We start from the raw sequence: 15,553 nt of genomic DNA on the forward strand, positions 1-15,553 counted from the left end.
TGATCCAAGGGGATGATGGGGAGTTGGTTTAAAGGGAGAACTTGTTATTTACCTATTTATTTTTAACCTCTTCTGAATTGTTTATAACTGCAGGTCCTAGGATACCATTGAAGCCAGTTATTTTTCTCCCATACAATTCACTGGTATTTGGGGTCCCTTAATTTTTATTTTGGTCTATATGAAAACTGAGATCAAAATTAAGGGTCATTGGCACGCTCTCTCTTTGTCTAGATCATTTCAGAAAGCCAGATCATTTGACATGAATTTCGGTCAACTGTGATCTTGATGAGGCGGTGAATGGAGCACTGGCCGTGGAGTCAAGAGTCCTGAGTGTTGATCCAGCCCAGTCACACAAAGCTGACAGCTATTTTTGCAGTTTTCCTCTCAGGGACTTGGTATTCTTTTGTATGAAATTAGAGGTTTTGCTGGATGATCTCTATAAGCAGTGCCTCCAGTGCTGACATTTTTCAGTTCTTCCTAGAGGGGAGGCTGGTTGTTCACTGCCTCTTCCTCCTCCTGCATGTACTAGGCCCCTGCTGCGTGCTGGGTCTGCTGTAACGAGTGGCATCTCTCAGTTGGAGATCAAGGGACTTGGTGATTCTCCCATAGGTGCAGAGGTTGGAAGAGCAGAGTCCCCTGTGCAAGGTGTCGGGGGTATGATTATTCAAATTGCATACCCGCTCTGCCCTGCAGGAGCTTCCACAAGGCTTCAGGGACTTCAGAGTCACTGCCAGTGTGCTGGGCTGGAAAAAAGAAAAGCATTGTTTCAGAGCTAGCTGATGTTCAGAGCTAGAAAGGACTTGGAAATCCTCCTGTGGTCCCTCACCGTCATCTTACAGGTTAGGAACGTCAAACCCAGAGATGGAAATGACCAGCCCAAGGCCACACTGCTAGTTAATGGCAGAGCTGGGAACAGAGCCCTGGTCTCGTAACTTCTAGGCCAGTGCTTTTTTCTGCCACCTTGTTTCCCCTTCCTCAAGGGGGCTGTGCAGACAGTATTGCTCTCTCTTTCTTAGTCTTTACAACTCAAAACACAATTGTACTACATCAGGCAGCCTTTTTTCTCTTGTGTATGAGTATTTTTAACCCTTTTTCCCCCAAACCTTTTCTAGAGGTTCTTTAGGAAAATCTTGCTCTGTGTCTCTTTGCAACTGCCCACCTCAAAAATGCCACTTGAGAATCACAGAACAACCCTAATCATGGCTCATAGGCGTAATTGTGGGTACCAGTTCTGCCCTGAACCAAGGAAAAGGAAGCAGTAGCTTTGAACGAGATGTAATAAATCGAGTAAAATAAGAGTGTTCATTTTAAAGATAATAGACAGCTCAGTTTCACTAAACCTGGGATATTTAGAAGATATCAGGATACCTATTTCCTAACTTAGGACTTCTAAGAAGATATTGTTCAAGAGTCTGCTTAGTTTAATGAAGTACCAACTGAAATGCAGTAGGCATGCATAATGTGGAAAAGAGTCTTTGCTAACAGAATTAGTCCACAACCTCTCCCCGCCCCCTGAATTTAACCCTGGGACAAATAGCAGCTGACCTTTCAAAATTATGTTTATAAAAACATGTACTTGCCAACTGAGGTGCTTTTGATTTTCTGTGCTAAAATAGCTCAGGAAAGTGCATTCACTAGTCTTAATAGACTGATTTGGAAGTGACTTGAGAGTAAGGAGCCATTTGTTTACTGAAACATTTTAATGCAATGGTAATTAATATAATGTTGATCTCAGTGTAATGGTAATTAAGACCCACTGTGTGTATTTTTAAATGCGTGCATAGCGTTACTTATTTTGGAATGATTCTTTTAATGATTACCTTCATGCAGTTGAGCTACCATCAAGTTTTGCCATGTGGAGACTGGAGAAATCCCAAGTTCTTTTGCCCACCATACTGGCACAACAGTGGTTCAAAGTTCATCTTCTGAGTATTTGTTTTAGTATATGGTTTTTTTAAAGTTTTTTTTCTTTGGATTTCATTCTGTAGTACTTTTAAGAGAAACATCCACAAACATTTGTTGAGCATTAACTTATGCTTGACTCTTTCATATATGTATTTATCTCATTAAATTCTCCCATTACTCTTTGAGATAGGTTTTATCCCCAGCTTACAGACAAGGTATTAGCCAGGTGAAATAGTAGCTCTAAGAATATATTGGTGGTAATAAGTGGCAAAAATAGAATAGGAACCGGAACTTTCTGCCTATATTCTTGTCACCTAGTAGTCCAGCTGTCTGCTTCTTTTACAGTCTTTTTTCGGTGACTTTGCAGCCTAATATTCAACCATATCTTTATTCACTGTCTTCAGTTCTTTGCTCACTCTTGATATCTATGCTCTGGCTCTGAAATATTTTAAGGTCTTGTTGCTTTTCACTCATCTTCACCATTAAATATTTTTATTTACACATGTTCATCTCTTTATAAATATTTGTATTCCTCTTTTATTTCTTCCCTTACTTTCAAGGTTTTTCTATGCTTGAGTTGTCTAGAACTTAGAGTATTTTTCAAAGTAAATTGCTATCAGCCTTCTTGAGAGCTGTCATCTTCCACATTTGAACTTTCGTCAATGTTTTGAAATTATTGGACATATACTTACCCTGCTCTAAAAACTTACATGTAACATTGTACTTCTGAATTTCTGTTTTTCCATTAAAGTAGTAAATAAGTTCTCATATTAGAATCAGCTGGGATCTGTTAAAAAATATTCATTCCTGGGCCCCACCTTGGCGATTCTGTTTAATCTCGGTGATTCTCATGCTCAGCCAGGATTGAGACCCATTGTTGTAGGCACTGATAAACTAAAGAGTTTTGAGCAAGAGATGATAAGACTGGGTTTAGAAAGATGGCTGAGGTCTGTCAATGTTAAAGATGGCTTGTAAAGCCATTGTAAAGGGGGAAGAGATTTCAGGCAGACCACTCTGGAGGCTGATAAGTCTAGATAAATCCAGATAAGAAGTGAAAAACCCAAAATAAGGTAGTGGTAAAGGAGAGGAGGAGAGAGATTGAAGAAGTAGGATTTAGTGTCGTCAGCACTGCAGACAAGTGGGAGACAGATTAAGGATAACTAAGAAGTTGTCGTGTTGGGGGGTTCAGGGTAGGACTTTTCAGCTCAGATCCTACTCCAGCTCCTCGTAGGTTCCAAACCAGTTTCTATACACACGAGGGAATACGAGTGGGATGGATAAAGAAAGTACTACTTTATTAGTAGCCGAACAGTCAGCTGATAGTGCCCAGTAAAGCACTCCCTGGTCATCATGACTTACAGAATGAGGCTTGGGCCATGTGGCCACCAGGTCCTTCCCATCTTGGATAGTCTGACTTCATTCTGTCTCGGGGAGAGGTGTAATGTGAGAAGAGAAGAGAAGAAGAGAGAAAAGAGGTCCAGACCAAATCCGTCCAGATCAGCTTACCACAAACAGGCAGGAAAGAGGGGACGCTAAATGGTCCTAACAGGAGTGCCTACCATGGAAAATGGAAGCTACAGAGATCCAGTGCAACTTACCCCTGGCGGTTATCACTGCTTACTATGGACTAGGTGCTGTTTTCTGCACTTGATGCAGAAACTCATTTAATTTTCACAGCTGCTTAATGAAGTAGATACTGTTATTATCATTTCCATTTTACAGATAAGGAAACAGAGGCACAGAGATATGTTAAATATCTTGTCTAAGATTCCACAGTGGCAGCATTGAATCTAGGAGGAAAGAGTTAGAAGGTGAGGCCTCAAGAGAAAGTCCTTTCTTTGTTGCCTGAAATTGGGAACAACAGAAAAAGTTATTGTTCAGAACATGGATGTGTAGGACGCAGTAACCTCACCTGCGGTAAAATGTGGTCTAATCAATATTTCAGACTCTGAGCAAATAGTTTAGCATTTCTCACTTCTCTAGTGCAGAGTTAGGAAGCTAGGATGATGGCCAGAAGTGTGGGGAGGGGAGACGGAAGAATCCTGTCATCACTCGGTGTCTTATATGTGCAGCCTAATAGATAATGATGCTATAAATGGGGATGGGGACACACAGGAAAGGGAAATGGTTAGGAAAAATGTGGAATGATAAGATGAGTTCTGGACATGTAGGCTGCGTGGGTAAGGATAAGCAATTGGAAATGCAGAGTTGGAATTTGGGAGAATGATCTGGACTAGAGGTGGATTTAGGAGACATCCTTGCATAGTTTGTCCCTTCACACTGCTTTCAAGGACCTTTTTTATTTTATATCATTAGTCTAGTTCCGAGAGCATAGTGTTTCTACCTCATTAACTATTGTTGAGCTTGCAGCACAAAATGAGAGACTCAGAGACTCGCTGCAGTATTCGGTCACCTGTGTGATGGTCTGTGCTTTGCCAGGATCACAGAACAGGAAGAACAGCATGCCGGAAATTACTTTAAGGTTACCTGATCCAAATGACTGCCTACTTTCTGTTAAATCCTTGTTGTGTTTTGTTTTGTTTGAGGAAGATTAGCCCTAAGCTAACATCTGCTGCCAATCCTCCTCTTTTTGCTGAGGAAGACTGGCCCTGAGCTAACATCCATGCCCATCTTCCTCTACTTTATATGTGGGAGACCTGCCACAGCATGGCTTGCCAAGCAGTGCCATGTCCACACCTGGGATCCGAACTGGGGAACCCTGGGCCGCAGAAGTGGAACGTGTGCACTTAGCCACTGCGCCACTGGGCTGGCCCCCTTGTTATTATTTTTAAAAATTTTTTTAATTGTGGCAAAATATACATAACATAAAATTTACCATCTTAACTACTTTTAAGTGTACAGTTTAGCTAAATCCATTTTGCTTTTAGTCTACTCTTGTTTTTTTTTTTTCTCCATCACTGAAGTGGACCAAACAAGTTTATACTTCTGCCTGCAAGTAGACCATGAAAAAATTTAATTTGTATCTACTTTCCCTTAGATTCACGAAATTTTGGAAGAGGAAAGAACATTTGAGATGATTAATCTAGTCCAATCCTTGTTACGGATAAGGAAACGGAGGGTCAGAGAATTTAAAGTGACTTGCCCACGGTCGTGGGAGTATTTGCGGCAGAGCTGGGCTCAGTTCCTGGTATCTTTCTGGTTTTTTTTCACTGCTCCAGCTGCCCATGAAACCAAGCCTCTGATTTTGCTCCCTCTTGCCCCATTATTTTCTTCTCTTTTGAGGCCATTTCAGTTCTTTTAGGGTAAGCTTTACGTATTATAATCCTTTCATACCTTACGTGGCATCTTGTGTTTGTATATGCTCAATAAATGCTCATTAAGTGACTATTTTGTAGACTTCCAATCGTTCTCATTTTCCTCTCTCCTTTTTCTTAGAGTAACGCATCCTATTAAACGTTAAAGAAATCCGGAAATCTGGCAGATTGGCAAAAATTTCGTATTCATTTTTTTTAGTTTGTTTGCATAAATAATAGTTCTGCATCAGGCGTTCTAACCCTATCCTGTCTGCTGGGTCCTGACAGCCCCCCTTAACTTGGGATTCTTCAAGGAGGAGGAACATGCCAGGTGTTACTCCAAGGTTTGACAAATTAGTTATTAGGAGACTGACTGTAAGCGTTGATTGAGATAAGGGATGAATAGAGCTAAAGGAGGTAGTATTTGAGAAAAAAGAATCTGGATATAATTTCATTAATCCCTGAGAGAGGACTGGGAGCGTGAGTCTTTTTTTCCCATCTTTTTCTCTGGAAACATTTTGCCATATTCATACCCCATCCCCACCCCCCCCACACACATGTTTCCGTTGACGTTTTTTTTTTTTCCAAAACGAAACTAAGACCATCTGCCTTGCTTGGTTGCATAGTAAAGGTCCCAGGTATGGAATTCAAACATGCTTGTGAAATAAAATGTGTCCCTTTTTTTGACTCATAGTGAATGAAACTAAGCAGATGCTCTTACTTAAATTGAACTAAACCTTGCAGTGTGAAGGGAAAATGAGCCCAGTTCATTAATTAGCAAATTGTCTTTCTCCCGCTTAGGCGCTAGGTATGTCTTAGTTGCCTGTGCTCCACCATCCCTCTGTGCCTTTGTCTGACTTGGTCACCTCCTGTTTGTGATTAGATTTGTCTGTTCCTCCTCTCTCTCCTAAAATAGCCCTTCTGAAAGCACCTGAATAGCTCAGTCATTTTAAGATCTTAGCCGAGGTTCTCTTCCTTACTGATCGGCTTACTCTCTCTCTAGTGATTGCTCCCTTCTGTAGGCTTGTAAAAGCTTTCTTCCTCCTCCTTATCATTTGCTTCATTATGTGATTTCCTTCTGTTGAATGCCTTCCTCCTCCTCTGTGGAGCCATTAAATTATTGAGTGCATTCTGTAAAGTTTCTCTCACCCTATTTTAATTTCATGTACCACGTTTTTTCTCATCTGAAACTATATTGCTTCCTGCATTTGGATTGCAGAATTTTTTTTTTAGGAGATTGCATTTTTAATTATATTTGGCCTAGTTCGCCACTGTCAGTGCTTGTACCATATGGGAAGTCCTTGGGATAACAGTCGTAGTTTCTTCCTGTCTTATTAGCTTATGATTCTCCTTTTTTTCCCCCCTGTAGCTCCTCGCCCTCTCTGCTCTACTGCTTTTGGAAGCTACTAAGAAGTTTAAATGGCCTATGTGAAAATGTGTCAGTGTCCCATTTTACCATATATATGTAACATTTATAATTTATACTCCGCCTACGTCCCAGAGGGATGTGAGGTGGCTTATGATAAAAAAAAAAAAAAAAACCCACATGTCCAACATTACTGTTGAAAATAGGCAGAAAGAGAAATCAGAAACCATTTAAAGGAATCTGTAACACAAAGTACTTATCAAACGTAAGAAGAACATTCCTATAAAAAGTGAAAGAAGAACATAACCTTTTAATTATGCAAGGGCTTTGCTATTTTAGACTAGTAGTGAAAGAAGATTGTAATTGTGGTGTGAATGGTTCTGTGTAGTAACAAAATTACTGACAGTGTTTCTCACTTTTCCCCGTAGAAATTTTTGTTCTAAAATAGAGAACTAAAGGGATTTTTGACAGTTACTGTTGTCAGTCTCTTCAATCTGACTTTCTCATTCAGATTTACCATAATAGCTACCATATATCGATTACCTGTCATGTCCCAGACAAGCTAGGGGTGAGATAGGCATTATCTCATTTAGTCCTCATCATTAGGCTGTGAAATAGACCTTATTACTCTGTGTTAGGGATGAGGAGGAAACAGTTTAAGTAGGTAATTGGATCAAAGTTACACGGGTAGTAAGTGGTAGAGTGAGGGTTTGAATCCAGATCTTTCTTCATTCTCTTTGTATTACCCTGTGATGCTTCTTGTTAAAGCACTGTACTGGAAAGGTTAGCCATTAAACCTCCTAATATTTACCTCCACTTCTAGTTTTTGTTCAGTGTAGGATGTCCCAATTTGAGGTTCAAGGATATGCTTACAGTGACATGCTGGTTTGCTCATGTGTATGTATGTAGGGGATTAAATATTTTTTTATCATGTCTTAGTATTGGCTTGAAGTTCTGAAGTGAGACTAATTGCCCTGCATTCTCCTTGGAGGAGTCAGGAGAAAGGGAGTGGGGCAACGGGGCGGGGGGCGGGGCGGGGAAGGAGTGAGTACTGACCAGCCTATGCCTAACCCTAGTGCTAGCAATTAGCTGCTGCTTTGAGGCAGAAGTGTGCTAACATTTATTGAGACAGACACTTTGCATGTATTATCATCTCCTGTAAGTATCTCAGCAGCCTTTGCGCTAAGTGGTTTTAGCTCCAACTTACAGAGGCATGGGTAAACTGAGGCATGGAGAATTAGGCAAGTTTGTCCAAGGTCGCACAAGTAGAAAATGGAGTCATCAGTATTCCATTGATCATTGCAGGTTTATTTGACCCCAAGGCCCATGGTCTTTCTCTTACAACGTGTTCTTATTTCTTAGAACAATAATCTCAAATACTTGCTGAGCTCTTACTGTGTGCCAAGTAGGATTCTTACGACATTCCTGGATTATTTAGTTTAATCAGTACAGCAGCCTTCTGAGCTGCACACTCATTATCTCCGTTTTACACGGGAGTACACTGAGACTCAGAGAGCTGAAGTCACTTGGCTCAAGGATCAGAAGGCCAGAGAGTAGCACCTCAGGTTTCCAGAAGTTTCTTCTAGCTACACTTATACTCTCTACTCTTCCCCCCTCACTGGCCTTACCTGTATCATAGAAACAGAGGGGTTATTTAGAAAAAAGAGTTTGTCTGCCTTTTTAGGAAAGTATGTTTAAGGGGGAAATACTTTTCTCTGTGGAATTGCCTGTGAGACCAGCATTTACCACTGTAGGCCTGAGATCTCGCGGGGCTGCTTCCATCAGTACTGCTCATGATAGTTCTGTGATGAGTTAACCAGGGATCATCTCCATCTTCGTTAGCCACTGTAATAAAGATAACAAAACCTCAGCCTTTTAATGACCAAGTTGCAAGAATATTTCTTAACCCGAGACTTTTCACCCAGTTCAATCAGTTTATCAGTAGGATTCATCTTATTTCCTGTTCTGAGGCCTGGTAGCCTGCAGTTGAGAATAAGCTTTTATTGCTCTGTTTTGGTCGATGCATACTTGACTTAGCAAGCCTGATGTCGTTCTGAAGCATATACCCTTTGCCTTTGGCTCAGTGATGAAGCATATTCCCATGAAAGGAAGAGACCTTTGCGGCACACAGACTCAGTGCCTCACTCTCCTTGAGTCTCCAATAGTAAGAGCCTGGCGGTGTTTCTTGTGTAATTCTTTGGCTTGTAGTGTACAGCTTTATTGCAGGAAGGAAAGAGAAGTGTTGTGTGCACTGAAGTGATAATAATTCAAAACCCACATACCTATTGTTCGAATTTTTTTCTTTCATCCGTTGCTGTCATTCATTTAACAGAACTCCTTTACAACCAAATAAAACTAAAGAATGAAGAAAGCTGGATTTGATTCTATGCTCTGATCTTTACTAGCGTCTGTGGTCTTGGGCAAGTTATTTACCCTTTCTGGGCCTCAGTTTCCCCATTATGTGGATTAGAGATAAAGTATGGTAAGCACCCAATACAGATCCTGGCACAGAGCAGATGTTCCATACAGAGAAGCTGCTATTAGTATTATAAAATGCAAAGACGATCTTATGATGGAAAAGCTCGAGATTTGTTTTATTATGGTAGTAAATAGTGTTTCCCTGTGGGCTTCTTTGTGCTGTTTATGTGAAATCCAAGGAGAACAGTGGAATAGTGTTTGCAATAAGGAAAGATAGCTCTTTGTTCCCTTCAACAGACAAAAGAAGCTCATTATCGTATCAAGTAGTGACTGTTGCTATTGAAATGGTTCATTTGTATGTTTTTTTCTGTCTTTTTCTCTAGGGATTTATTTGTGGCTTTTCAGTAGCAACAGGTGCAGCAGCGAGACTAGTGTCAGGATACGACAGCTATGGAAATATCTGTGGGCAGAAAAATGCAAAGTTGGAAGCAGTACCAAACAGTGGCATGGACCACACCCATCGGAAGTGAGTAGACTGTTGCTGAATGATGACCTCTGGAAACTTTGAAGGGGGGAGAAAATCCTGCTTGTCTTACTGTTATAAAGACAATATCTTACTGAATATTATTTGTATATGACTCCTATTGGTGTTTTTTATTTTTTTTAACTGTCCACTTGAATCTTCCTGTTTTTGGTCTATAAATACATTTCCCACAAAACAAAGTTAGCTGCCGTGTGTTAAAAGGGGCTACTTTGAGGTTTTCATGAGTAAAGGTTTGATTTGAGAGGGCCATTCTTGTACTCTATTTCTCCATTAGACTTTAGATTATACACTAAGTTTTAACCCAAAAAATCATATTTTCTTACTAAGATTGTACTTGATGGCAGACAGAGGGATGGTAATGGATTTTGAAGCATTAAACTTACAACGAAACATTTTGTGATGCATCATTTATAAGTACACGTTAATTTTCAATTTTATAAAAAGATACATTTTCTTTGTCAGACTTTAAAATTTGTTGTGGGTTCTCAAGGTTCATCTTTTGGATTTCATGAAATTCCTGACTTAATCACCTTTTTTCTTCAAAAGAGCTCTTATTTCATTTGTAATGTCTATGGGGAAAATATATTTCGTCAAACGTATTTTATGTATGATGTCAATATATTCGTTCAGACTGTGTGTATATTTATGCCCCATCAAACTTTATTAGACAGGCCTAATAAATGAAGACAGGTCTTCAGAATTAACCAAACTAATTTTAAGGTAACAGGTTAACCAATTCAATCAATGAACTTTATAGGAAAAGGCTAAGCAAATAACATTTTTTAGGCTATAGTTCTATTATGAAACATTTTCCAGGATGTAATAACTTTATTTATTATTAGATAAATCTGTTGGTTAAGTCTGGGTCCCTACTGGAAAGTAAAAGATTAATTTGATAATTTCACAAACTTGAAGAAACTTAAGTAGTTAATAGTATCTCAGAGACAGTTCCTCAATTCAATGAATGGATAATGCAGTTTGAATAAATAAAATTTTAAGTAATTATAATAATGACTATTTGTGTAGCATGCCATAGTGGACAAGCATATGATACCACCGTGGGAGGTGAGTGTAGCGAGGCTTAAAGAGATTGAAATGACTTTCCCAGAAGTCTTGTGGGCAGTGGAATATCCAATGCAGACCATGAGCTTTTCTCTTGATATGCACCTGCATCCCTTGACAGGAGAAGTGAAAATTGGACTCTTAGAGAATAATTTGGAGAGGTGTTTCATTTATCCTTCTTTTTGATTGCTTCGTGAAATTAACACAAATTTTAGGCCTTGTGTTATTTCTTGTAGCAAGACCACCTATATTTTTTTTGTTTTTACTTTTTATTTTGAAATAATTTTAGATTCATATGGAAGTTGCAAAAATAGTACAGAGTTCCACATAGCTTTTTTTCTGGAGGTAGTGTCCATGCTGTCAAATATTGTGTATCTCTGAATGCTGTTGCCATGTACCAAGCATAAAATATTACCATTTAGATAATTGAAGAGAAAGGAGGAAAAGGGCTCTACTGCTCACATGAGGTCGAAAGCATTTTTATGACTGCCTTTATAACTTGCTGATAACTTCAAGCATATTCTCACCATAAGGTTTGTGTAAATGTCACTCTTCACACTTAATCTTATGGAGGTTCATTTGGTCAATTTTTAATTTCAGATCCTTGGGTTGTTCCGTATACATTTGGCCTCATGCAAAGAGAGCCTGCTTATTATTCCAAAGAAGTGATTACTTCTCCCTGAATGCTTAGCATAGTCTGGAGCCATTCATGGAGAGCTGTAGGGGAGATGGTTTCCCAAGCATAGCTATGCCCTAACTCATGCCTACATGTTTAAAATTTGTTTCTGATCGTTATTTTATATCAAAATTTATTTCTGATCAAAAATTTATTTCTGATCCTAAGAGCACTTTAATGCTGACCTAGCTAGGTATTTCTATCTGTAAGTGATAATTTTTAAAAAACGAATGGTGTATTTTTGAACATACCTTTCTCAGGTAAGTCTATACTATTTGAGTTTGAAAGGAGGCAGAAAGTCTGTGTTGGTTGTCTTTACTCTATCCTCTTCTTTCTCCTGCCAAATGCATTGGTCCTCCTTTTTCACTCATTTCCTCATGCATCTTTGTCTTCACTGTGGATACCAGGCCCTTCCATAGCTGTAGAATTTTGTTTTAGCTGTTTTGTCTGTTACCTCAATTTGACCTTGATTGTTTTCTCAGCCCCTAGCGCCTGCTACTTACTAGAAGCTCCGTATATGTTTGTTGAGTAAGTTAATGAATGAGTCCTCTAAAATCTTGAACACAGCTAAGGCTTTCTTGCCTTCATGAGTATTGTTTCCTCTTTCAGAAAAAAAAATTTCTCCCCTTCCTCACCTGGCTAAATTCTATTCATCCTTCAGCTTACAGACTAAGTATTACTTCCCAGAGGAGTCTTTTTTGATCTCACCATTTAAATCAGGTGTTTAAAAATACTCTCTCACTGTGTCCTGTAATATGTGTAATTAGCCATTTGTTTTGTGATTATTTGTTTAATGTTTGTCTTTCTAAGTTCCATGAGAGCAGAGGTGAGGTCTCTTTTGTTCACTGTTATATTCTTAGTACCTGGAAAGTAGTAGGCACTCAATTAAATGTTTGTTGAATGGGTAAATAAATTTATTTCCTTAGAATATGTTCTAACATATTCTAACAAGTGAATTACTGAGTCAGAGGATCTGAATATTTTAAGCTTATTAATGCATATTTCTGAATGCCTTTCTCTAAAGGCTGTTCCATTTATATTCCCACCAACAGTGTCTGAGATTGCTTTATCTTTACTAGTATTACTAGCTTTTATTTTTCCTCATTTGATCAACCAAAAAACAATGTTTTATAGTTTTAATTTGCATGTCTTTGATTATTCATGAGCGTGAACCTTTTCCTCCCACATTTGTTGGCCTCTCATGAAGACTGTTGTGCTAGCATATTTATTCTTGGTCTTCTTATCTCTAATCTTCTCCATCCTTTATACTGTGATAGGATTAAGTTCTTTAAAACACTTTTTCTTGTCATTTCTCTGCTCAAGAGCCTTTCCTTTAGTGTTGTTGCCTATAGTATCAAAGATGAGCCCACTCAGCCCCTGCCATTCCAGGCTCCCCATGACCCAGGCTCACTGTACCTATTCAGTCTTCTCTTACTGTTTCTCAGTGTGGTAGCAGTATTGTCCATGATATTCAGTTGATTCTATCTCTGTGCTGTTCCCTCCACCTCTCTGCCAATGTGAATTGAAATCTGAAAGACTTAAAGTGGGTCTCATAACTAACCTCTATATGAAGTATTTCAGAACTAACCTTATCCCATAGTGATCTTTCCTTTGTTACCTGAACTTTCCTACCCTTTACTCGTTTTTCTGTTGCCTTTAAGCTGTTCTTTGAGTATGTTGTATGTTTCTCATCTGCCTGTATTAATAATCAGTTGCTAGGTAACAATGTGCCGTAAACTTAGCGGCCTACAACAAGACACATTTATTATCACTGTTCCCATGGTCAGGAACCTGGATATGGCTGTGCTGGGTCTCCTGCTTCAGAGCCTCTCATGAAGCTGCAATCAAGGTGGTGGTCAGGGCTGGGGCTCTGCTGGGGAAGTTGCTCTTCCAAGCTCATGTGGTCATTGGCAGCATTCAGTTGTTGAGGATTGTTGGACTGGGAGCCTTAACTCTTTACTGACACTGTGCATGCCAATGCATGCCATCTAGCCCTCTCCTTTTGGGGGCTTACTTCAAAGCCAGCAAGGGAGAGCATCAAGAGAGAGAGTTGGCCAGCAAGATGGAAGTTACAATCTTACGTAATATAATTATGGAAGTGATATCCTGTCACCTTTGCCATATCCTGCTGATTAGAAGCAAGTTGCAGGTCCCACCCAAACTCAAAGGGAGGGGATTACACAAGGGTGTGAATTCTAGGAGGTGGGGATAATTAGGCCTCTTAGAGTCTGTCTGCCACACTGCCCAACTCTCTCTCCCTGGAGACCATGTTTTATATACAAAACTCCTGGATCTGAGCACCCAAGAGTTACTTCAGAAGGGCTTATTGAATTGCAATACAATTGGAAGGAGGAAAGTCGGGAGAGGTGGGAGGGGGAATGCCTTTGACCTGTTCTAACCAGGAAATTGAAGAGGCCAAGATGACTATAACAATTCTATTCACAGTAAAGAAAAGACAGTATTTTCTTTCCTTATCAATCTAATTGTAATGTTGTTTTTCCTCCAGATAATATTTTTGACCTGATAATATATTTGCTGTAGTAATAAAGATGTATAGGGACATTGCAGACAGTAGTCTATGAGATACAGGAAGGCCCCAACTTCAAATGGATTATGTTCCCAAAGTTGATTTTTAAGTTGGCTGCTTGAGATGTGTAAAACTTTTCTGCACAGAAACAATGCTATAAATAAGGTTCTGAGGCTGGGTCAACTCACTGAAGCTCATTTATTTTAGAGCCATAGAATGCCAGAGATGAAAGGGGTCTTTAAGATTATCTAGCATGTACTCCTTAAAGCATCCCAGCAAATACTTGTGAGTGTCCCCATGCCTGGGAGAAGAAAATGACTTGTTTTGTAGCTAAGCTATGATAGTAATAGTACTTGTACAACAGGGTGTGGCTTACAACTATTTTTTTTTGATGGTGGGGAGTTAGGTGGTAGTAATATATTTTGGACTCTGACAATTCCAAAAACATATCTCTGTGCCACATTCTAGATTGCCTGCCATTTTCAAAACCGTAAAGCTAGCCTTAGAGTGTATGTGCCAGTTTTTGGACAGAGAATTATTATTATTATAGAAATTGTTCTCAGAGAGGAAGCCCCTATCCTCTGTGTCAATTTGGATAAAGCAGGGATGCTTCCAGTTCTAAGATACCTGAATTAGTGGTTATGGGGAGTGTGCTGGGGCAAAGCATCTGGTTCTGTTGGTCCTGGGGAGACCATTCTCTGGAGGAGGGGAAGGTATTGTGTTTCTACTGTGGGCGTTCCCTTGTCCTGGATGCTTGGGATGGGATGGGAGAGGCTATGGCATGGTGGCAGTGGCTCTTAGTATGCATAGCTTATTGTGTAGGCATTATTATATCATTATTAGAACTCTGTTCTCCATTCTGCAAACAGTCCTAACACAGAGCTTAATGTTCAATTTCTTTGTTACTCTAAGAAATTTTTGCAGAGTATCTCACTTATCAATATCGATTTTTCCGTAGAGGTTCTAAAGATATTTTTTGCACAAATCTAACTTTCTTCTTTATCTTTTTGTGTTTCCTCTAAAGAAGCCATTGGAGTCGCAATCACTGATAAAGGCTCTGTGGCCCTGAAATGCCTCTCAGATTTCAGATAATCAGTGTCAACAGGATGTGCAGGAAGTTGAGGTCCGAGGGGGTTGATGGCATGCATGTGTGAGTAAAATCTATAGGGGGCATTTTATCTGAGACCTTCTCCAATTACCTTCACAACCTTTAGCAGGGTATCTAGTGTGAGTTTTACTTCTTTTCTTTGACTGTCTCGTTCCCCAGAAATCCACAGCTTAGAATATTTGTGCTGGAAGGGGCCTTAAGATCACTGAGCCCCTTCCTTTCGCAGGTGAGGAAACCAGGGTTCAGGGAGCATGAGTGATGTGATGAAGACAGTAAGTCAGGAACAGCACCGCACTCTCCATGCTCAGTCTAGTGTTCTTGGCTTATATACTGCACTGTCCGTGGTAAGCTACACAGTGACTCCGGTGTCCCCCTTTTTTCACTCTTGGGGCCTCTCCCTCCCAACCTTTAAAGATAAAAGAAACTTGGTAGAACATGGAGAGAAGGGGATACGTTATATAAATTAATAAAGTTAAACTAAGGAACCTTTGAAAGGAACCAGAGCACCTATATAATCTATGAAGGCTTTGAATAATTTCAAGGCAGCTTGTCTGTTTCCTTCTCTGTCAGATAAAGAATATGAATTTTAATGATGAAATGAATTATTCTCATCTCATATTTGGATATTTTTACCATTGGTATGTTTTGAATATTTATTGAAAAACATGTAGCTTAAACTGATAATGTTACTTT

At 39.5% G+C, this 15,553-nt stretch overlaps 1 protein-coding gene across 3 annotated transcripts in view; it reads left to right on the forward strand.

Annotated features, from left to right (window-relative positions):
- SLC44A1 (solute carrier family 44 member 1) overlaps positions 1 to 15,553 on the forward strand; it is a 179,488-nt gene that overhangs the window by 47,769 nt on the left and 116,166 nt on the right. For all 3 annotated transcript variants that reach the window (XM_023629816.2, XM_023629815.2, XM_023629817.2), the window contains exon 3: positions 9,327 to 9,469. In XM_023629816.2, coding sequence (XP_023485584.1) covers positions 9,327 to 9,469 — 143 coding nt within the window. The remainder of the gene's footprint in view (positions 1 to 9,326; positions 9,470 to 15,553) is intronic.

The sequence above is a fragment of the Equus caballus genome, chromosome 25 (genome assembly GCF_041296265.1).
Source record: "Equus caballus isolate H_3958 breed thoroughbred chromosome 25, TB-T2T, whole genome shotgun sequence".
In the NCBI taxonomy this organism is placed as follows: domain Eukaryota; kingdom Metazoa; phylum Chordata; class Mammalia; order Perissodactyla; family Equidae; genus Equus; species Equus caballus.